This window comes from Ahaetulla prasina, chromosome 2 (assembly GCF_028640845.1).
Source record: "Ahaetulla prasina isolate Xishuangbanna chromosome 2, ASM2864084v1, whole genome shotgun sequence".
Lineage (NCBI taxonomy): Eukaryota > Metazoa > Chordata > Lepidosauria > Squamata > Colubridae > Ahaetulla > Ahaetulla prasina.
Window position 1 is genome coordinate 190285361 of NC_080540.1, and position 24328 is coordinate 190309688.

Here is a 24328-nt window from a genome sequence, read left to right on the forward strand (position 1 = left end):
AATGGGGTGAGGTCAATAGTAGAAAGTTTTTGGTTAAAGCTATTAGGATTATGGGAAGAGACCACAGAGTCAGGTAAAGTATTCCAAGCACTGATGATTCTGTTGCAGAAGTCATATTTTCTGCAATCTAGATTAAAGCGGTTTACATTAAGTTTAAATCTATTGGTTGCCCTTGTATTATTGCAATTAAAGCTGAAGTAGTCTTTGACAGGAAGGACATTACAATAGATGATTCTGTTGCAGAAGTCATATTTTCTGCAATCTAGATTAAAGCGGTTTACATTAAGTTTAAATCTATTGGTTGCCCTTGTATTATTGCAATTAAAGCTGAAGTAGTCTTTGACAGGAAGGACATTACAATAGATGATTCTGTTGCAGAAGTCATATTTTCTGCAATCTAGATTAAAGCGGTTTACATTAAGTTTAAATCTATTGGTTGCCCTTGTATTATTGCAATTAAAGCTGAAGTAGTCTTTGACAGGAAGGACATTACAATAGATGATTCTGTTGCAGAAGTCATATTTTCTGCAATCTAGATTAAAGCGGTTTACATTAAGTTTAAATCTATTGGTTGCCCTTGTATTATTGCAATTAAAGCTGAAGTAGTCTTTGACAGGAAGGACATTACAATAGATGATTCTGTTGCAGAAGTCATATTTTCTGCAATCTAGATTAAAGCGGTTTACATTAAGTTTAAATCTATTGGTTGCCCTTGTATTATTGCAATTAAAGCTGAAGTAGTCTTTGACAGGAAGGACATTACAATAGATGATTCTGTTGCAGAAGTCATATTTTCTGCAATCTAGATTAAAGCGGTTTACATTAAGTTTAAATCTATTGGTTGCCCTTGTATTATTGCAATTAAAGCTGAAGTAGTCTTTGACAGGAAGGACATTACAATAGATGATTCTGTTGCAGAAGTCATATTTTCTGCAATCTAGATTAAAGCGGTTTACATTAAGTTTAAATCTATTGGTTGCCCTTGTATTATTGCAATTAAAGCTGAAGTAGTCTTTGACAGGAAGGACATTACAATAGATGATTCTGTGAGTTAAACTTAGGTCTTGTCGAAGGCGACGGAGTTCCAAGTTTTCTAAGCCTAGGATTTCAAGTCTGGTGGGATAAGGTATTTTGTTGTTTTCAGAGGAATGGAGAACTCTTCTTGTAAAATATTTCTGGACACGCTCAATTGTATTGATGTCAGAGATGTGGTGAGGGTTCCAAACAGGTGAGCTGTATTCTAGAATTGGTCTAGCAAATGTTTTATATGCTCTGGTTAGTAGTGTGGTGTTTTGGGAAAAGAAGCAAAATCCTTGGCGATATACTAATCCAAAAATTGCACTAAGAGAGAAGAATAAAGGCAACGTAATTTAAGACAGTTGCACAAAACCATACAAAGCTGATCCAGATTAATTTGTTTACAACAACTATGATTTTCTAGTCAGACAAATATAACTATGCTTTAATGAATTGTTTTAATTATAGTTGTAAAGCATCTGGATCTACCTGAAAACCAAACAAAGATCACCCATTTGTCAAAATTTCTTGCCACAAATCCACTAGTTCAATTAAAATGGCTCCAGAAATCAAATAAATAAATAAATAAATAAATAAATAAATAAATAAATAAATAAATAAATAAATAAATAAATAAATAAAACCATTAACTAACAAGTAATGAGAACCACTGACCTTCATGATGACGTAGAAGGCAAGATATAGCAAAAGATTGCAGATAAAAATGCCCAGCATGTAAGAAGCAAAATCCCTTGGCCGATATACTAATCCAAAAATTGCACTAAGAGAGAAGAATAAAGGCAACGTAATTTAAGACAGTTGCACAAAACCATACAAAGCTGATCCAGATTAATTTGTTTACAACAACTATGATTTTCTAGTCAGACAAATATAACTATGCTTTAATGAATTGTTTTAATTATAGTTGTAAAGCATCTGGATCTACCTGAAAACCAAACAAAGATCACCCATTTGTCAAAATTTCTTGCCACAAATCCACTAGTTCAATTAAAATGGCTCCAGAAATGTTCTCTTGTTCATAAGACAACAATTAATAAGTGAAGGTTTTGTTTATTACTGGTTTAATTATTATAGAATTTTGAAAGATTTAAACTTAATAATATTCACTGAGGTCTCTTATCCAAAGGCTTAAAAACTTGTAGTCAACTCTTGAAGGGCATATCTGAAAGATGAGCACTGAGCAAACATATTCCCCCTTCAAAGTAGTCTAAGTTTGGCAAAATAAAAACCATTAACTAACAAGTAATGAGAACCACTGACCTTCATGATGACGTAGAAGGCAAGATATAGCAAAAGATTGCAGATAAAAATGCCCAGCATGTAAGAAGCAAAATCCCTTGGCCGATATACTAATCCAAAAATTGCACTAAGAGAGAAGAATAAAGGCAACGTAATTTAAGACAGTTGCACAAAACCATACAAAGCTGATCCAGATTAATTTGTTTACAACAACTATGATTTTCTAGTCAGACAAATATAACTATGCTTTAATGAATTGTTTTAATTATAGTTGTAAAGCATCTGGATCTACCTGAAAACCAAACAAAGATCACCCATTTGTCAAAATTTCTTGCCACAAATCCACTAGTTCAATTAAAAATGGCTCCAGAAATGTTCTCTTGTTCATAAGACAACAATTAGTAAGTGAAGGTTTTGTTTATTACTGGTTTAATTATTATAGAATTTTTGAAAGATTTAAACTTAATAATATTTTACTGAACATTTTTCACTGAATTGGATATCCGTTTATGTTCTGGAGATGACCACTTTATTGCTGAAGTATATAAAATGTTACTCAAGATGAATCTGGAAGACAAATATGTAAAAGACTGATGGTAAAATGGGCAAACATTTTGAGTATAATATAATGCTAGATAAATAGGAGAATGTATGGGCTAATGGATTAAAATTTACTTTTAATTTTACTCTGAGAGAATTTTTTTATAAAATGGTGTATAAGTATTTGATTCCAGATAGATTAGCAAAAATGTATAGAGGGACTTATAATAAGTGTTGGATATGTAATCAAAATCCAGGTACATTTTATCATACATGGTGGTCCTGCAAATATGTGAAAACATTCTGGCTAAACATTATAATGATAATGCAGAAAATATTTAAGATACACATATTAATAAAACTTGAAGCTTTTCTTTTAGGTGTTATGGATAAATCAATCGAAAAACAATTCAGGACCCTATTTCTTTACATGGGGACTGCCTCAAGGATTGTACTCACTAAGCACTGGAAAGGAAAGGAGATGCCGACTGTTGAAGAATGGATTTTAAAAATTGACTGAATTAGCAGAGATGGCAAAATTAACTGCCTTGATTAGAGATAATGGACTAGGCAGCTTTATAAGAGACTGGAAGCTCTTTGTGGACTTTCTTCATGTTAAATACAATAACAGATGGTTAACAGAGGAATTTGAAGACTAGTGTAATCTTTCACTTTTTATATATATTAGATGCTGGGTCAATTTGATTATTACCTAGTCTCCTCCTCATCTGAACAAAATAATAATAATAATAATAATAATAATAATAATAATAATAATAATAATAATAATAATAATAATAATAATAATAATAATAATAATAATAATTATTATTTATTTATTTATTTATTTATTTATTTATTATTTAAACTTATATACCGCCCTATCTCCCAAAGGACTCAGGGCGGTTTACAGGCATATAAAAAACATCAATATACAAATTAAAATAATCATTAAAAGACTTATTCTAATGCCAATAGTTAATAATACCAATTGTTAAAAATAGAAATATAAATATTAAAATCGATTTAAAACCCCTCTAAATTTAAAAAATCTAAGCCAGTCCTGCGCAGATGAATAAGTGAGTCTTGAGCTCGCGACGGAAGGTCCGAAGATCTGGAAGTTGACGGAGTCCTGGGGGGAGTTCGTTCCAGAGGGTGGGAGCCCCCACAGAGAAGGCCCTTCCCCTGGGCGTCGCCAGACGACACTGCCTAGCTGACGGCACCCTGAGGAGTCCCTCCCTGTGAGAGCGCACGGGTCGGTGAGAGGTATCTGGTCGCAGTAGGCGGTCCCGTAAATAACCCAGCCCTATGCCATGGAGCGCTTTAAAGGTGGTCACCAAAACCTTGAAGCGCATATTTGTTATATTTGTTTATATAATAATATATATTTTTATTGTTAAATAAGGATGATTTCATGTGTTTCACTTTGCCCTCATTTGTAAGTTTATAACTATTTGCAGACCCCATTACGTAAGGAGAGAATTTATCAGGTATTTTTTTTTTTTCCCAACATCCAGCCAGGGTGCTTTTTTGTTGTTGTTGTTGTTTTTGTTTGTTTTTGTTATTTAATATTGGATGTTTGGGACATTTTTTTCTCTTTTCTTCCTTTTTTTGTACACATTTTTTCTTCTTTTGTTGCTATTACAGTTGGATGTATTTTTTTCTGATTTGTATTTTATTCCCATTGATAAAACATAATAAATATATATTAAAAATGGCTCCAGAAATCAAATGATTTTGACCATGACTTCCATGCATTGTAGAAGCAAGTCTAAATCAAGATTGTCAGAGACACTAGACTTATTCAAGCAGAGGCTGTTCTTGGTCCCTGCTGGAGATGGCAAGACCTTTACGCTTGATTAGGATTTGCCTACAACTGTGCATAGTTGTCAATACATACTTAAGCTATGAAGGAGTTGATGGGTAAGTGAAGGTTGTAGATTCCAAATCTCAACTGTGTGTTGCATGGAGGTGTGTGCAACTAGACATTGGTTGGTTGAACTAATTTCTTGTTGGGAGGCAGGCAAAGGTAAGACACATTGTTGTTCAAGTGTCCTTTAGCCAGGACATTAATATTCATAGAGGTATAAATGCAATAACAATGCAATTGTCTCTGTACAACAGACACATACATTCCCTGAGTGTGCAGTGATGCAGAATTCTAATCAAACTTAAGGCTGAAATATAGAGGGAATGGGGAAAGGAAGGAACTAGTATACATTCTGATAGTTACCAAGTTATTCCCTAATGAAGTCTGGTTCCTATGCTGCAATAATCACATTAAGAATTCTGGAATTTTCAGGGTGGGGAAAAGGAATGGGAAGAAATTGTTAAATATCAAATAATTTGTCCAACTTGAAAAAATATTTTAAAAATAGCAGGCAGCACTATTTCAGAGACAGAGCTTCTCTAACAGTCACTCGTATCTTGATTGTTCAAAATAAATCTACAAACATATAAGCATATATTTGCTACTTACAAAGACCAATTAACCAGGTTCCCAACAACAAGCAAAATCATTCTGTCCTAGAGAAGAGAAAGAATAACCAAAAATGAACAATTGAAATCAAATCATAGCAACATTTTTCTGTTTTATCCCAATGCCTTCAACAGGAACTAATTAATAGCATACTTAAAATTATGTGGATTAAATAAAAAAATCAAACCAGAAATGTATAGAGCTCAACCAGATGATGAAGAGAAATTGCTGGGAAGACAAGAAAGAATGGCTGGAACAGAAGGGCACTGAGGTGCAAGAAGCAACAAATCAGAATGATTCCTAAACTCTGTATTACATTGCTAATGAACTGACTGGAATAAGGAATAGCTCCTGTGCTCTGATCAAGAATAAGAAGCACCAACTAGTGGGGCATTACACTCCTCTCAGTGCCTGAAAAGACTTTTTGCATAGCTGCAAAGTGCCCTATATCAATGTCTGAGAAAAGAACAAGTTGGATTTTGGTGTGGCAGGTCCTGCTGTGAGCAATCTTCACCTTATGAAATATAGAACAGTGCACTGAATATTGACAACCACTGCCCATCAACTTTATTGATTTTAAGAAAGCATTTGACCGTGTCTCCCGAGAATCTCTCCGGCAGATCTTATATTTATATGGTTTACCAACAGTCTTCATTACTCTCTTTAAGGATTTATACCTTCTATCAAGCTGCTGCATTAAGATTGAAAATGGCCATATGGGCTTCTTCGAAATTACTACTTAGACAAGACTGTATTCTGTCACTACTCCTCTTCCTCATGGTCCTCGACTATGTTACGCAATGAAAATCCCACATTCGGAAAGGCATTCATTATTCTGACCAAGACCATCTTGGCAACCTGGATTTTGTAGATGATATTGCCCTACATGAGGAAGACGAGATGAAGCTACAAGTGATGACTGCCTTAGATAAAGATGCAGAAAAAATTGGCCTCAGGATAATGCCAAGAAATTGAAGATCATGTATGTGAGTTCTACCGCACAGATATGGAGAATCACACTTGGATCACAGTGACTTGTGGAAGTAGGAAGGTTTAACTATTTGGGTCGTGTAATCGCCTGAAATGGTGATGCAAAGATAGACATCAAGGGCTGCACTGGAAAAGCAGCAGCTGTTTTCCAGAAGATGAATAAAATCTGGTCCTTGTCATCTATATCACTAAAACTTAAACTCCATTTGCTCGTCACTGTAGTGATCCTGACAGCCATTTATGCCAGCAGGATTTGGAAGGCATCAGCAAATATTAACAAGAGACTTGACTTCTTTCAACAAAGATCCCTTCACTGAATCCTAAAGATTCACTATTTTGATCATATTTCTAATGAAGTAATATGTTTTTTCCTGCAAACTACATAACATTGTTGCATGCAGAAGACTGCAGCTTGCAGATCATATTCTCCACATGGAGAACAATCAAATCTCCAAGATGGCAATGAGATGGACACTCCCCCGCCCCCATGTCAAATAACCAAAAGGACGCCCTTAAAATACATGGTGAAGAATGTTCATGGAAGACTTGAAGACTCTAAACACCACACAGGAAGATGCTGAAGCACTCACCCAAGACTGAAAATGCTGGAGTGGCCTTGCTGCCCAATATGCTGCATAGCATGGGAGGATCTAATGTTAATGCTAATACTTGTGATGTGAAGTTGCATATCTGATATACATTTGCATTTGCTTTAGCATCATTATAAGCTTTTAGAGCATGTTTAATCATTTAGAAAGTTCAAATTGCATTCCATGTATACCAAGCAAACACAGATCACCCTCCATCATCCAGAGTAGTTTGGTTATCTGAATGCAGGAACTAAGCTACAAAAACTTATAAAAAAATCATAAGGAGCTCTCTGTTCCATTGACTCCAATCCTGAATCCAAATTAAAAGATATCTGAGAAATGTTTTCCCAGTCTTTGCTTCAAAACATTTAAGTGGAAATTACTATCTCTGTTAGGATATGTTAAACCAAAATCTACCACTTGGTAACTTAATTACATAATAATTATTCAAGGAGAACAGGATGATATATCTTTTTAACTGACCTTCAGTCTTCCTTCCATTGCTGATGAGGAACACCTAGTTTGGCCCTATGCGAGGCAATTACTGTCAGGCCTTCTTCCCAAGGCTTCATGTGGTGTTCTCGAAATAGGGTCTACCATTCTTCAAATAGTGTGAGCCATTCTCATGAATGTATGGTCAGCAGCTGCCTCACATAGATCCTGGCTGGGCATATCTTGTCAGCGGCAGGAGGAAGATGGCAAAGGTCAGTTGGGGACAACAAGACTGGCAGGACAAGCAGAGCATAGGGTGACATGGCTGGTAGACCAGTGGTGTGCTAGGGAGCAGGCCAGCAGGTTAAGTGGATTGGAGGGTAGTAAGAGCATCTGAAGCTTGGTGCTATGGCACTAGATGGCCGGATGTGGCATGAGCCAGGCAACATTCCGTGGTGGCAGTGGAACTTGGGTTGAGAGGCCCCAGACTTCTACATCAACCTCAGTGCCATTACCCCAGCTGAGGAGTGCCACTGTGTAGGGAGGCCAAAAGAGCAGAGTTGCGGGAGAGAGGTAGGTGGAGGAAGTGAAGTGCCTTTGAGGTCGTAAGTATGAACGTCTGCCACACACTCATATATCATATGATATAGGGGTAACTGCAGTGACCATAACTTCAGGGACTTGGTCTAAGTACCTGTTGTGAATCCAGCACCCGAACCTCGCCCCATGCCTGAAAGTGACTCTGAGAGTGAGGGGGAAGGGCCGGTAAGGCTTACCTCAGAAGCACCGATTCCTTTGGCCCGGCTCCAGGAGCCAGAACCAGGCCAGTCAGAGGACGTAATGAGGCTGACATCCCCTGATTCCTCCCTTCCTCAGGCTACGCTCTCAGACACAGCTGATAATCATACTAATCAAGCCTGGATCGACTCGCGCTTCAGAAGATTAGAGAGGCGGCGTCATCAAAGTGAAGGGTGGGGCAGGAGCCCCACCCCACAGGATATATAAGGAGCTTCGGGACTGCTCTCAGTTCCACAGGAAGCAAATTAGCTGAATCGTGTTGAAGTGAGCTGAAGTCTTAACCTTTTTGAACTTTTTGGCAGGCAGCAGCGTTTTCTCGGCCAGGACTGAAAGGAGCTGTAAACCCAGTGGCTGTAGGCCAGCTCGTTACTCCAAAGTGAGGACAGAGACAAAACAGTAACATTTGTTCAGCGGCTGAACTTCAAATGGTCACTGAACGAATGGTCAGATTTTGAGGACTATCTGTGTGCATAGGGGAGAGTGGGTCTCCCACTAAGAATCTTGTCAAGCACAGAAAGTTCCAGATGGTGGTTCTGAGCAGGCGCATTCTCATATGAGACCAGGAAAAAGAATTCCAAGTGGAATTCATCTGTAATTTGTCTAGTCAAAGTAATTTCAGAAAATAGATCACAATTGCAGTTGCAAATAAGATCATTGTGTTTATTTAAACTATATATATGTTTTCAAATGAGAAAGAAAAGCATTTTCATAATCCATCAGAGATAGCTTCAAGAGACTGAAGGATGTACTTACGATGTACATGGGTCGGCTGCATTGTTGTATGTAATCTGTGTACAATACTATAGCTATACGTCGAAAAATCCCAAGGTCTGTGGCAGAAAACAACAAAGGGAATTAAAATATGGCAATCAGCATTTGACTGAGATCATGTTGAAGCAAATATATAACTCAGGCCTGAGAAGCAAGAGTTGGCACAAAGTAGATTGGAATCTGTTGGAAAATGTTTGATTTTCAGAAAAGGACAAAGGATCCTTGACTACCGGTTATTTTAACACTACTGATAAAAATATGACTTTTTATACTATTAGATAGGTGTAAGTTAGGAAATTTTGAGGTAATTAAGAATGGATTTTTGTAGGAGATTATTGTAATCTCAATTATGAATTGGTAATGACAGGCTAGAGACCTAACATTCCTTCCAGAGTGCTTCCAGAGCACTTCCAGTATATCTAGCCAAAAATTAGCAGCAAAAATATCAACTTTCAAGGAATATAGTTTTTCCCAATTTGTTTGCTACATGGCAAACCTTTGCAAGAATTTATTTACTCATTTCACCCCTTAATCATCTAAATTTAGAAGTAGGGTACTTCTAAGTAACATTTCAGTTCGACCTAAAATTATCATACTATCAGTCTGGTCTTTTACACTCTCTGAAGTTGAAGAAATACAAAATGAAAGTTACCGGTAATTCTACTGCTTCCTGTAAATTGCTCATTTTTAATATAATAGAGCAATAACTCTATTATAGACTTATCTCTTGAAGACACATTCTGAGACATGAACTGCTTTCTACCAGCTCTGGCTGATACATAAATGTTGACTCTTCTGAGACATGGATAACATGGAATATCGGATATTGTATCAGAATCCACGCAATGGGAAACTACAGTTTTATCAAAACAGAGCTGCTAGAATCTTGACCAAGACAGGGAGAATGGAAATGTTTCAATAACTCACATTACATTTTTGAATGCAAGCAGATATTTGCTTTAATAATGTACTTAAAAGTTTCATGAACTAAGAACATGTGCATCTGAAAGCTATCTTTTCCTCCAAGAATCATTACTATCATTACCCATGTCTCAGAATAGATGGTTGTGTCAGCTGGTGGTGTCTTTACTATGCCATGCTCCAAGTCCCTGCAGGAAGTAAGTTTGACCTTCTATTTTCATAGGTCTTTTTAATGTTTAACATCATTCTATATGACTCAGCTTCCCTACCATTTTTTTTGGGTAGGATGCTTTTTAAAATCAGGCCCTATGGAAGCATTTTATAAAAACGTATCTGCCAGTAAGTTTGCTGAAAAATGCCCATTTATACCATCTCCAACAACCAGCATTCTTGAGAAATAATAAGAGTAGTTATGCCATCTGGTTTGTTTTACAATATCTATTCAGAAGGCATTGGAGATTGAAGCTATTGACTTTTCCATAAAAATTCAGAAAAATGAGTAGTCTTGCTGCCAAAGTCCTTTTTTGCTTAGTCCAAAGGGGGAAGGTTTAACCCCAAATGCTAGTTACCTGGATCAGAGACATCTGGCTCCAAGTGAAGCAGAAAAGAAAAGGGGGGAAATGCTCGTGAGAAGAATATATTGACAAAGCAAGGCAGTGTGAGGCAGCTAGGAGGTGTCCTCAAATGCTTGCCAACCAAAATGTACATACATACACAATTACCAGCTCTATGCTCCCTGCTGAAAAGTAACTGTTGCTTTCAGTACACAACACAAATAAATACATATGCAATCCTTTAATGGGTCAGTATTAGGTAATGCATAAAAATGTCAACATTTAATTCTATTTCTTAACCTGGCTGGCAGGAGAATTCTGAGACCAGGTCATGGTTGTTCCAAGCTTATCAGATGAAAAAGCCAAAAAGCTGTTTCCAGGAGGGATTTGCACTAAACAACTTCCATCAGGCAAGAATTATCTTCGTTCTACCTCTCCATAGCAATTGTGAAGAGAAATCATATGAACAGAATGCTATCACTGGGACTTTGCAGGACTGGTTGCTTTAAATGTGTGGAAATATACTTTGAGAGGCTGTTGCAAAAGGGAAGCAAAGTATCTATTAACTTCTTTTAACCCAGTGACTGGTGTGGCTTACAGCTTCAGCTAATCAGTTTAGGCTTATTCAAATGAAATCAGTTTTCCTCACCTTCTTCTTGAAATTGAAATGACCACTTTTAAAACAGTAGAGATTTTTCTTTAATGTATTTTCTATTCTCCAGCCACATAAAACATGATTCATGAACATTAGATTAATATTTTTCATTAATGGGAATCAATTTCTGTCATGTGTAAAAAGATTTATATCTTGCATTATGTTTCCAAGATTATCAGAAATGAAGGGTCTTGGATTCAGTTTACAAAATAAATTGAATAAACTATTACTTGCATTTGGGATTTCATTTTAATCCACTGTATTAATTAAAGGCCTAATTCAGAAAAATATATGTTAATTTTGTGAACGATTAAAGTAGAGGTATGGAATAGATTTAAAAAAGATTGAGAAACATATGTAATCCATCGGAGAAAAAAGAACAGTAAAAAAGAGTAAAGCTTATCCTGTCTGTTTGAATGCATTGGCTTTCTGAATTTATAACCTATTAATAATTACAGGTGGTAGATATAGAGGTAGTTAGGTAGTTATATACCAACATATATCCAAAGATGATTATTTATTATTTATTTATTTATTTATTATTTATTTTATTTGATTTTTATACCGCCCTTCTCCCGAAGGACTCAGGGCGGTGTACAGGCATAATAAAACCGACAATACAATATACAAATTTAAAATACGATTTAAAAAACTTATTTTAAATTAGCCCAATAATTAAAATTTACCATACTAAGAAAACCCCGTTTAAAATTAATAAATTTAAACATTAAAATCCCAATTTAAGCCAGCCCTGCGCGGATAAAAAGATGAGTCTTGAGTTCACGACGAAATGTCCGAAGGTCGGGTATTTGGCAAAACCCGGGGGCAAGTTCGCTCCAGAGTGTGGGAGCCCCCACAGAGAAGGCCCTTCCCCTGGGGGCCGCCAGCCGACATTGTTTGGCGGACGGCACCCTGAGAAGTCCCTCTCTATGGGAGCGTACGGGTCGGTGGGAGGCGTGTGGTAACAGCAGGCGGTCCCGTAAGTACCCAGGTCCTAAGCCATGGAGCGATTTAAAGGTCATAACCAACACCTTAAAGTGCACCCGGAAGGCCACAGGCAGCCAGTGCAGTCTGCGCAGGAGCGGTGTTACATGGGAGCTACGCGTAGCTCCCTCTATAACCCGCGCAGCTGCATTCTGGACTAACTGAAGCCTCCGAGCGCACTTCAAGGGGAGCCCCATGTAGAGAGCATTACAGTAATCCAAGCGAGAGGTAACGAGCGCATGAGTGACTGTGCATAAGGCATCCCGATCAAGGAAGGGGCGCAACTGCCGAACCAGGCGAACCTGGTGGAAGGCCCTCCTGGAGACGGCCGTCAAATGGTCTTCAAACGACAGCCGATCATCCAGGAGGACACCCAAGTTGCGCACCCTATCCTTTGGGGCCAATAACTCGCCTCCAACAGCCAGCCGCGGCTGCAGCTGACTGAATCGGGGTGCCGGCATCCACAGCCACTCCGTCTTGGAGGGATTAAGCTTGAGCCTGTTTCTCCCCATCCAGACCCGTACAGCTTCCAAACACCGGGACAGCACTTCGACAACTTCATTGGGGTGGTCTGGGGTGGAAAAGTACAGCTGAGTGTCGTCAGCGTACTGCTGGTATCTCACCCCGAAACCACTGATGATCTCACCCAACGGCTTCATGTAGATGTTGAACAGCAGGGGCGAGAGAATCGACCCCTGTGGGACCCCACAAGTGAGGCCCCTCGCGGTCGACCTCTGCCCCCCTGTCAACACCGTCTGCGACCGGTCAGAGAGATAGGAGGAGAACCACCGATATACGGTGCCTCCCACTCCCAATCCCCCCAACCGGCGCAGCAGGATACCATGATCGATGGTATCGAACGCCGCTGAGAGGTCTAATAGGACCAGGGCAGAGGAATATCCCCTGTCCCTGGCCCTCCAGAGATCATCCACCAATGCGACCAAAGCTGTCTCCGTGCTGTATCCGGGTCGGAAGCCGGACTGGAACGGGTCTAGATAGACATCTTCATCCAGGTGTTGGGGCAGCTGTCGCGCCACGGCACTCTCTACAACCTTCGCAACAAAGCGAAGGTTGGAGACTGGACGATAATTACCCAAAATAGCTGGGTCCAAAGAGGGCTTCTTAAGGAGGGGTCTCACCACCGCCTCTTTCAAGGCGGCAGGGAAAACCCCATCCAACAAAGAAGCGTTGATAATCCTCTGGAGCCAGCCTCGTGTCACCGCCTGAGTGGCCAGTACCAGCCAGGAAGGACACGGGTCCAGTAAACATGTCGTGCCGTGAAGCCCCCCCAACAGCCTGCCCACGCCCTCGGGAGCCACAGGGTCAAACTCATCCCAAATGTGCTCAACAAGACGTGCCTCCTCTCCCTCGCTTGGATCATCCCAAATTCGGTCCAGACCGTCCCTCAGCTGAGCGATTTTATCGTATAGATAACCACTAAACTCCTCGGCTCGTCCCTGCAAGGTCATCCCGCACCTCCTGATGTAGGAGAGAGCGGGTCACCCAAACAGGGCGGCCGGGCGGTTATCTGCCGACGCAATGAGGGTGGGCGTGGGCGCCTCGCTTCCCTCATTGCCACTAGGTAGGTCCTAGAATAGGTCCTAACTAGTGTCCGATCAGCTGGAGCGACTGGACCTCCAGGTGCTCTCTAGGCGTCTTCTCCGGCGTTTCATCTCCCTCAGCCCCTCGGAGAACCAAGGGGCCGGACGAGATCTACGCCGGGTCAGAGGCCGCAAAGGCGCGACACGGTCCAGGGCCCCCGCCGGGGCCCGCTCCCAGGCCACCACCAGTTCCTCAGTCGTGCCGTGGGCCAGATCCTCAGGGAATGGCCCAAGCTCCGTCTGGAACCTCTCAGGGTCCATCAGGCGCCTGGGACGGAACCACCGTATAGGTTCCGTCTCCCTGCGGTGGTGAATGGCGGTTCGGAAGTCTAGGCGAAGGAGAAAATGATCCGACCATGACATTGGTTCTGTTACTAAATCGTCTAATACCAGATCATTTAACCACTGTCCAGAGATATAAATCAGATCCAGCATGCCTCCCCCCATGTGCCATCATTTACTCGAATCAGGTCCAAGGCCGTCATGGAAGCCTGGAACTCCTGAGCTGCCGTCGATGCCAAGCCAACTGATGGCAAGTTGAAATCCCCCATGACTATAAGTCTGGGGGTCTCAACCGCCACAGCAGCCAGTACCTCCAACAGCTCGGGCAGGGCTGTGGTCACGCAGCAAGGAGCCAGGTACGCGATCAACAAGCCCAACTGATTCCTATGGCCCCACCTCACATAGAGGGATTCACAGCCGGCAATCTGAGGAACAGTGGCCTCCCTCGGCTCTAGATCTTCCTTAATAACAACCGCCACCCCCCCACCCCTACCTTGGGCCTCGGCTGATGAAATGCTCGGAAACCTGGAGGGCACAACTCAACAAGGGGCACCCCCCCCTCCGGGCCCAACCAGGTCTCCGTAATGCCCATAAGGTCCGCGGACTCCCCCTGAATAAGATCACAGATCAGGGGAGCTTTATTAACCACGGACCGGGCATTACATAACATCAGCCGAAGATCCAAGCTCTGAGGATCATGGCCTCCTGAGGAACAGGTAGGAACTGAGGGGCAGGAGCACGTGATCGCCTTCAGACATCGAACACGTGCCCCCAGGTCTCGATACGGCCCCCCCCCTCCGCCATATCTGCCTCTCCCACTAACCACACAGATGGAACCACAATTGTCACCTGGAACATCACCCTCCCCCGGAACCTTCGGACCTAATAACACTCCGCGCAAACATGCGCAGTGACTGGCCCCACCTCGACGGGCTACCCCAGCTCCCGCCTTTCCCTTCCCCCCTTAAAATTTCCCTTAAAATCCCCCAATAAAAAACGACTAAAAGAGTTCATTAAAAATCCCCTAAGCCTCCTAGATTTCGCATGCCATCTCTCGGGGTTCCAAAACCCGTCCTCAAGATGTGCCCTCGATAATGTGGAGGGCCAGACCTGCGAGAGAGGGGAGTCTCGCAGGGCAAGAAGGTCCGCGGTTGAAAATCTTCGCATAGGTAAATAAAAATACAAATACAAAACGGTCAGCAGTCCATCCAGGCCGGTGAAAATGTCAAGGTGTTATTGTAGCGCGGTTATTATAGCAAGGTTAGGCTCCCTGGCTGGCGAGATGAACCGTGGACTTCCAGGGCTCCATGGGGCCGTTATTCTGTCCCCAAACCCAAACGGTCTCACTTGCCCCAGGTACAATAGATTATAAAATAGATTATGTTAATCTATTTGGCAAATCTGTAATTTCTTACAAAATGTATACTCTGCTAAGCATATTGCTTCTGTAGCAGAGTCTCCAAAATATAAAACTACTGTATCTGCTATTCAACAGTGTTTGGGCTAAAATCCTAAAATAACTGGATTTTAATTAAATTTACTTCCAAGTAAAACTTACCTATCTTAAAACGACCCATGTAGTAAATCTGGGTGCTAAGGCCAAGAGAGGCCACAACATGGATGATGGAGAAGAGGACCCAAAACCACACATTTTTCCCAAAAACCTTGAAAGGAATAAATAAATAATTATCCCAATATCAGACACAAGTACCGTATACTGGCTATCAAATAAAAAAATTAAAGACTTTATAGTGAACTTTTTCCAACTTAGACAAAGTTTGGTGAACAGAAAGGATTGGTAAGACATACTAAATAAATCAATAATTATCATAACCAGTAAAATCTAATAGTAATTTAATAATGCAGCTGTAGAATAGGGATGGGAATAGATAATTGTCTGATTTATATTTTCATGTAATCATACTCAAATTGCATTTTCAAAAATCTAAATGCAAACTAAATATAGATGCAACTTTTGATTATTTTATTAGGGCAATGAGTTGTATTTGAGCTGCAATAGTGAGTTTATTATTACGGTTTATTATTTTTACTTTTTAAAACTGTTTTTACTTATTTATTTGATAATTTCATTAAATCAGGGACCGAACCTGGATTCTGAGAAAAGCAGTATCTCTAGGTTGTGACACTTAAAATACTTTCTATAAGAATTTCTGGCATTGTTATTTAATAATAACTAGTTCTGTCTTTCATTTTATATATTTATCCAATTTAGGAACGGCCCATCTTATTATTTAAGTGACTCTGAGCAGTTTGTAGATAAAAAGTCATGAAATCATGACAGTGAAAACAGAATTAAAACCAAATGACAAAGAGGTAAGAACAAGGTTAAAAGGTAAGTTAAATGATAAAGGGAGCACTCTCCCGCCACCAACCACCTCTAAGTTTGTATACCACCTTTTAATTCCCATGTCAGTTGGCAAAGCCAGATCTTCATGATCTTTTGGAAGATGGGAGAGTGGGGCCAACCCTGCCTTTGGGGGCAAGATAGAGTAGGGCAGGGGTGAAATGCTCCCGGTTCAGACTGGATCTCCCGATCCGGTAGCGATGGCGGCGGGTGGTTCGGAGAACCGGTAGCAAAAATCCCTGGGGCCCCCTATGCCCATCTGAACCATGCGATCATCAGAGGTTGTTGTTTTTTTACTTTTAAAAGCATTTTTTCTTTGGTCAAAAAATGCTTTTAAAAGTAAAAAAAAAAAGCCTCTGATGATCGCACAGCTCAGCTGGGATCGTCCGAGGCTTTTTAAAGCATTTTTACCACCTCTTTAGCTAAAAAAATGCTTTTAAAAGGTTCCTCTGGCAATCCCAGCAGAGTTGCCAGACCATCAGAGGTTTTTAAAAGCATTTTTTTACCACCTCTTCGGCTGAAGAGGTTATAGAAAAAATGCTTTTAAAAGTAAAAAAAAAAGTTGTCCATGCCCACCCAGTCACATTACCCCCCACCAAGCCACACCCACAGAACCAGTAGTAACAAATTTTACATTTCACCCCTGGAGTAGGGGCAATGGAAGATAAGACTCTCTACTTAGACCTTGCCAGTCAGAATTCTTTAACTGATGCATCCATAACATATCTCTATGCCTGCCCAGGTGGGAAGGTCGATGTAAATGGGACAAAATGATTTTCAGGTAACCTGGTCTCATGCCATGAAGGGCTTTAAAGGTGATAACGAACACCTAAAATTGGACCCAGAAATAAACTGGCACCCAATGAAGTTCATACAGCATAGGTGTTACATACTTAATCCTTTGGGTGCCTAGAACTATTAGTGCAGCCACATTCTGCACCAGCTGCAGCTTCTGGATATTCTTCAAGGATACCCCAAATTTTCAAATGAATGGGGTTGAGCACTTATAAAGCTAAAGGTAAAGGTTTTCTCTATCTAGTCATGTTTAACTCTAGGTGGCAGCGCTCAACTCTGTTTCTTAGCCAAGGGAGCCAGGGTTGTCCAAAAACACTTGGTCCATGGTCATGTGGCCAACATGACTATATGCGCAGAGGCACAAAGAACACTGTTACCTTCCCACCAATGTGGTACCTATTTATCTACTCGCATTTGCATGCTTTCAAATTGCCAAAAGGCAGAGCTGAAGCAAATAACAGGCACTCACACTGTGCAGTGCTCAGGTCCCGAACCCAGGCTTTCAGCTTTCCAGCTGACAAGCTCAGTGTCTTTGCTGAGCCATCACACCCCCACTTTAGTATCTATAGCTGCTGTTTTTTTGCTATTTGGTATCAATGGAAGTTAAGTTTAAGTTCATGAGAGTCCACAGAAGTGATTTTTTTTCAGAAGTTCTGCCTTACTTGCCCATGACTCTATGTACAATAGTGCAATAAGACACAATCCTACCACTCCAAGTACAGCAAGGCAGATAACCGCTGCAAAGGATGCATAGGCTGAGTAAGCACTGGCGTTGATGTCAGGGTGGCGAGTCTGATATAGTTTTAGCATGCACAATCCTGCAATCATATACATGAAAGAGGTGTCTGCCAAAAGAAGAGAAAACAAAACAATTCTTATCGTGGTTACTTCTGTTAACATTAAAGAAATAAGTATCACTCTAGGCCAACTATTAACTAATAATATTAATCATTAAAAGAACTGTTGTTGTAGAGGGCTGCGATTGCTAGAATGAGGCCAGATAATAAAATAAAACCCATTCTCCCGATTGCAATGTTAATTTCAGAGCAAGACGTCTAAGCCCTTTTGGTTGTAGCATAAAGACCATGGGAACTAATGACCAAAGGTATGGGGAACTAATTTTTCAAACAGCCAGCAGAGGAACCTCAAGACCTCTTAGTTGCTGTAGAAATCTGGATACTATATAAAAACACATTTTGTTCTTGCATATTTATAATTGTTTTTTAGAATTGGCAATAGCACAATTTTATGCCTCTTACTCAATTAGTCTGTTAAAATCAAGAGGGAGTCCTCACTTAACAACCAGACCCACCAAAAATTACTTATGACCTGTTTCTGGAGTTCTGATGGCTGCACACATGTACACACACAACACATCCCCATGTCATATGACTGCATTTGGGTGCTTAGCAACCAGCTCACCTTTATTGCCAGTTGCAGCATTTATGACTTACAACAATTGTTTGCTGTTTTTTGGCCTTTTTGGTCAGTTTCTGGCAAAAAGCATCCATAGGAATCCATTCGTTTGCTTAATAATTACAGTGTTTACTTACTGACACGTTTATTTAATGACTGAGATACTTGCTTAAAAACCACTATAAAAATTAGGTCTGGTCACATGGGTACCTTGACTTATGACCATCATGATTTATGACGGAATTCCATCATAATGGTTGTAAGTCGAGGATTAACTGTACTTCCCCTCCTCCAGAAGAAAATTACATACATAAGCTGTGTTTGCACAATATATAAATCTAAAATGGAGAGGGTTTGTTTGTGTTGGTCTGTTCTGTGAATGAAGGCGCTTATTCAACATTGTTACGTCAGCTGAACATCTCATGTAACACTAGTTTTCAGAAAAAAAACTGTTTTGCTTTACTTTTTCTAAAATCTTGAGAGGCCACTAAACCCAACCTGTTCAAAAGGCCAGAAGGCTTTGACAGGTATTGATTGGAAAAAGTCCTCCACTTACCAAATTGGAAATTAGTGTAGTTTGGACAGACGTGGTAGCAAGCACTGAGGACACCTTCCATCATTAAAGCGACACCCATAGCATAGAAGAGGCCAAAATGCTTAGGGATCCCATATTCCTTGAAGGTAAGAGAAGACAGAGGAAGAACCAAGCACTATATTGTAACTTATTCAGTTTTTTTCATTCAGAACAGGAAAAACAATTAATTAAACAATAGATAAAACAATTAAAATCCAATTAACAGCAGCTAAAATTACAGCAGCTAAAATTACAGCAGTTAAAACAAATAACTAACTGATGAAGGTGAACCACACTTTACCATACAAACGGTAGGTACCACTTGATGTGGTCTTTTACTTCCATGTGAAAAATATGAAAGGTGAATTGCCTTCTTAAAATAAATTTACTGTTTGATTGTAGATATTTTTATTCAGATATTTTGTACAGATTTTCTTGCTTTTGCCCTTTGTAAAGCAAAATTACAAATCTAAACAAGTTTTTTATCCTTAAGAACCTCTTTTAGATTTGCTATAGTTTCAGGTTTGTCCTTTATATTTTCTAGGAAAACGTGATCACTGTATTTCTTGCAGTCTTGCTTACCACCTGCTCTCCCATGCTCCCCCTCCCTCCCACCTCTCTGTAGTTACCCCCTCCTCGCCCATATTCAGCCTCTCTTTCTTCTCTCAGGTTTCTTTGGCAACTCTTAAGTTTTGGCCTCCCCAAAATTCTCACTAGTTGCTCTCATGCTCAGCCTTTTCCCCAAACAAACTTTCTAAGGGGCCAAACAGTTTGAAGGCAAGTGAAGTGCAGAGAAAGCCACTCAGAGATCTCCTCTCACTGAGAGAAAAGAACTTAGGAAAAATAAATGTTGAGCAAGACACACTGAGAGGAAAATTAAACACCTTCCCCAACACAAATGCCGGGTCTTTTAAATTCAACTGCTTGATTATTAAAACAAAAGCTTTGTAAAATAATCATGAGATTGCAGTCTGCCCAAAGGCATAGCTCTATGAAGGAAAAATAACAGAAAGGGTCCTTTCCTTTAGCAAAATCCTTGGCTTCACTGGCATTGTAAGAACCAGAAAGACAGAGGCACTTTATACCAGTGTCCATGATGCCACCTTTACCCAGACAAAAAGTAGGGAGTATACCGTTGCACAGGTGTCTTTTATTTCCAAGGAACGCCGATGGAGAAGGTCTCTGCACAACACAATCAACAGGAAAAGGACACCCAGCAGCATGTGGCCAATGTTGCTCAGGATGTTGTTGAAAGCACTGCAGAAAAGCAAAAAAGCCATAGAATATATTTGTCTCTGGAACTGAGTATATAAAATAATTGTAAGGGAATGCAACTACGTAACATAGTATTTTTTTTCTGTTTATTTCCAAGGGTCATCCTAATCCCATGTGCAAAGCTGTCTTTTGCAAGGCTATGAAGCCGGCAGTGATAACACTGGCTTTGTTTGGCTAACACTGTGAGGAAAAGTAAGGAAAATGGAATAATCTGTCACCTCAGACCCCAGACATGCAAACCCAGGGGCAACCATCTGAAAGGTTTTTCATAATCAAGAACTGGGAGAAGAAATATAGTTGTCCTATAGTCCGATTTCCAGTATTTCCCCAAAAATATTACTATCGGGGGTACCTCGGGGGAATGGAATCCAGGACTACCCTTGCCACACGTGACTGCTATCAGACCGGCAAATTTTGCCCCCACCCACTAACTGCGCATGTAACTTGCCTCTACTCATGTGTTTCAAATTACTTCAATACTAGTTAAAAATAGTAAAGTCAGAGGTTCTTGGTACTTGGCTTTTGGTTTTGTCAGCATTCCTTTTACAGGATTTTATTGTGTTTTTATTAAATGATATCATAATCTGCAATCAATATTGCTAATATTGCTGTAATAATGGATTCAGGACTGAGCAGACAGCTGGACTAGAGATGTATTACAATCCTTATATTCTCAAATCTACAAACATTAAACTTCATGCAAAAAAATTATATTCATTGCAAACCACAGAAAATGTCCATCCCCATTTCCCAATTACACAAAAAGAAACTCAAATTAAAACCCAAGCCACAAATTTCGAATGATCCTCATGCACACCTCAGGACTCCCAGCGGATGAGCACAAAGGAAGTTATAATAGCAGATGTCCTGATTTCCAGTCACATTCACCACCTAAAAAGTGGAAGGAGAAAAAACAACAACCCGGCAAAAAGTTTTACTTGTATTCATTGCACATTTAAGACAATGAACAGCCAAGAGAGGAAAAACAAGCAATATTTGGTAATATTTGGTATATCTGAGTTTCATTCCAAGCAGCAGAGACACTACTTTTAGGTCTTCACAAATATTCCAGTTGTATTTGGTGTACTGGATGTACTTCAACAAAAGTTCCATACCAGTTCGGAACTGTGACCGCGTGCGTGCTTGCTTCACTCGTGCGCAGTGCTTCTGCACATGCGCAGAACCTTCTGTGCTTGCGCAGAGCATCTGTGATGATGACCGGGTGGGTGGGCAGAGCCTCCCGCTGCCGCCTCTACTGGTTCGCCCAAACTGGAGCAAACCGGTAGAAACCCACCACTGATTCCATGGTTTGGTATGTTTCTTTCATGAGCGCAGCATAGCCAACAGGTACTGAAGGTTGGACATTGCCATTGTGTAAAAACAGAAGATTTCTATAGAACGGTATGTGATAGATTAAATTACAGATTATTTTCACAATTAGCACCCAAAAATCTGTAAAATACACCCAAAAGGGTTCAGGAAGCAAAGTCTTTGTTGATCAGTGTTATTTTTGTTCCATCTTAGATTTTTTTTCCCTTCCAGCACAACAATGCATTTCCATTTCCTATGCACATACATTCTATTTTTTCATGAAGAAACACAAATATCATTTCTCTTCCTATTATCTACATATAGGAAATATTCATTTGGAGCCACAATGCTCTCCACTACTCTGTGTCCTTACCATCAAGACAAGGAGATGCATAGTTGGTTTCTTTCCCCTCTCCTCCCTCCTTTTATGTCTCTATTGGACTTCAATTAGAAAGCTTGAATAGTAAGGCAAGCAGAGGCAGAAGGAATTTGCTGGGAGAAACTGGAAGTCAGAGTGGGAGGAAGCCAAGCATCACACATCAAGTTGTGGATATTTTCCAGTTCCAATGGCCCTAGCAAGGAGATCATATGGAAGGCATGGGTCAAGCGCAAACAACCAGGAATGACATGATGAGCTGATCAGAGTGTTATGTTTATTGTTGCTTGCCTATAGATAGGGATCTTGCCAGACTAAAGCATCTACTGCCATAACCATTAGATAAATATTATGAAGTTTTAGAGAGGGTTACCCTTCAATCTCTTCCTCCTCACAAGGGACTCATGGCTACTCAGCTGTTTCTCTCCTCCCCTCAATTCAAAATCAGATTCTACCACAGGTAGGGTATAATCAGCCTCTTCTAGACTCATAGGGCTGGAAGTGACCTTACAATCTTCTAGTCCAGGGGTAGTCAACCTTTTTATACCTACCGCCCACTTTTGTATCTCTGTTAGTAGTAAAATTTTCTAACTGCCCACCAGTTCCACAGTAATGTGTCATGTATCATTGTCTGCGCACGCCGCTCACACATCGTGGATTGGGTTTTGGGGGGCACCGGCTACTGGCTCTGCTTGTCTGTTACAGCTCGGTGGTTTGGGGGGAGATGTGCGAGCTGTTCTGGGACAAGGCTCTTTTGTTTGCGGTCGCACTATAGTGCCATTTAGTTTCAATTATATGACATGAACTAAACTTATGCACGGGTGATACAAATAGTATATTTTCAGAAATTTAAATTGTCACGGGGAATTTTATGAAAACCTAATGAAAAAGTTTGTAAATAATGCTATGAATTTTTTTTAAAAAGTCAATTAAATTAAAAAAAAGGAAAGTTCTTCAGTATCGGACAAAACCCCTACCGCCCACCATGAAAGCTGGAACGCCCACTAGTGGGCGGTAGGGACCAGGTTGACTACCACTGTTCTAGTCTAACTTCATGCCATACTTCCAACCCCCATAACAATAAGTAAGAAGCAGAAACTCTCCATAATAGGGCCCTTAAATCCCATAAAAGGATTTTCTTGAGTATTAGGGATCAAGCAGAAATTGTTTACTAAGAAATTTGATGATGGTTATTTAACTTGGTTGAGTGTCTTTTACGTTAAACCCAGATTAATAAAGGAGAAAGGAACATTGCAGATTTGACAATCAGTTATATTGTAGCTTTCAACTCATTTTATTTTGATACTTCATTTCTGTAAAAATACAATTACTACCAACGTGCCTTCCATTGAGGACCTGTATATTGCACGAGTCAAAAAGAGGGCTGTGAAAATATTTACATCACATTCTGGATATAAATTGTTTCAACTCCTACCATCAAAACAATGCTATAGAGCACTGCACACCAAGACAATTAGATACAAGAGCAGTTTTTTCCTGAATGCTATCACTCTGCTAAACAAATATTTCCCTCAACACTGTCAAACTATTCACATTAGGCTGCATTACTATTATTATTGGTCTTCTCATCATTCCTGTCGCCCATCTCCTCCCACATGTGACTGCATGACTATAACTTTGTTGCTTGTATCTTTGTGATTTATATTGATATTGATTGTTTCCTAGTATAATTTGATTGCTTATTGTACCGTATGGCTGTCACAGGGTGTTTTATCTTGTATATAATCTTATGTTATGTTATGTTATGTATCTTGTCTTTTTATGTACACTGAGAGCATATGCACCAAAGACAAATTCCTTGTGTGGCCAATCGCACTTGGCCAATAAAGAATTCAATTCTATCCTATTCTATTCTATTCTATTCTATTCTATTCTATTCTATTCTATTCTGTAAGAGGTCAAATAAAAGACAGATTTTACTAATCACTAAAATAAACAGACTAAAATAAAATGCTCTTGGGGTAATAGGCATTCACATGCAGGACTGGATGAAATGTGCCTGCTGTTCGTTATCTCCTTTTAGTGCACTTAGTCTAAGAGTGAGATGACTGCTCTCAGCAGTACATGGCACCACTGTAAAAGCTAAAAAGTAAATAGCTGGAACTGAATCTAAAAACAGTTTGCAAAGCAATAGGGCTGGGGAGTAAAAAGTAGGAAAAGATATTAACCTGGAGGCTTAATTTGTGCTGAGAAGGCACAAGAACTCACCGTTTGGTATGTGATCACCAACTGGACCACAGGTAAGGCATAGAAAACAGCAATTGTGATGATGTTCCTACAGAATACAAAGCATTGTATTTAAATTAATGTGTGTGTTTCCA

At 40.0% G+C, this 24328-nt stretch overlaps 1 protein-coding gene across 1 annotated transcript in view; it reads right to left on the reverse strand.

Annotated features, from left to right (window-relative positions):
- The window catches only part of SIDT1 (SID1 transmembrane family member 1), an 81628-nt gene that overhangs the window by 9517 nt on the left and 47783 nt on the right, over positions 1-24328 (reverse strand). Inside the window, exons 14-22 of the mRNA XM_058166891.1 lie at positions 24216-24282; positions 21117-21190; positions 20158-20281; positions 19007-19124; positions 17743-17879; positions 15433-15538; positions 8860-8936; positions 5297-5343; positions 2299-2404 (exon numbers count right to left, since the gene is read on the reverse strand). Coding sequence (XP_058022874.1) covers positions 2299-2404; positions 5297-5343; positions 8860-8936; positions 15433-15538; positions 17743-17879; positions 19007-19124; positions 20158-20281; positions 21117-21190; positions 24216-24282 — 856 coding nt within the window. The remainder of the gene's footprint in view (positions 1-2298; positions 2405-5296; positions 5344-8859; positions 8937-15432; positions 15539-17742; positions 17880-19006; positions 19125-20157; positions 20282-21116; positions 21191-24215; positions 24283-24328) is intronic.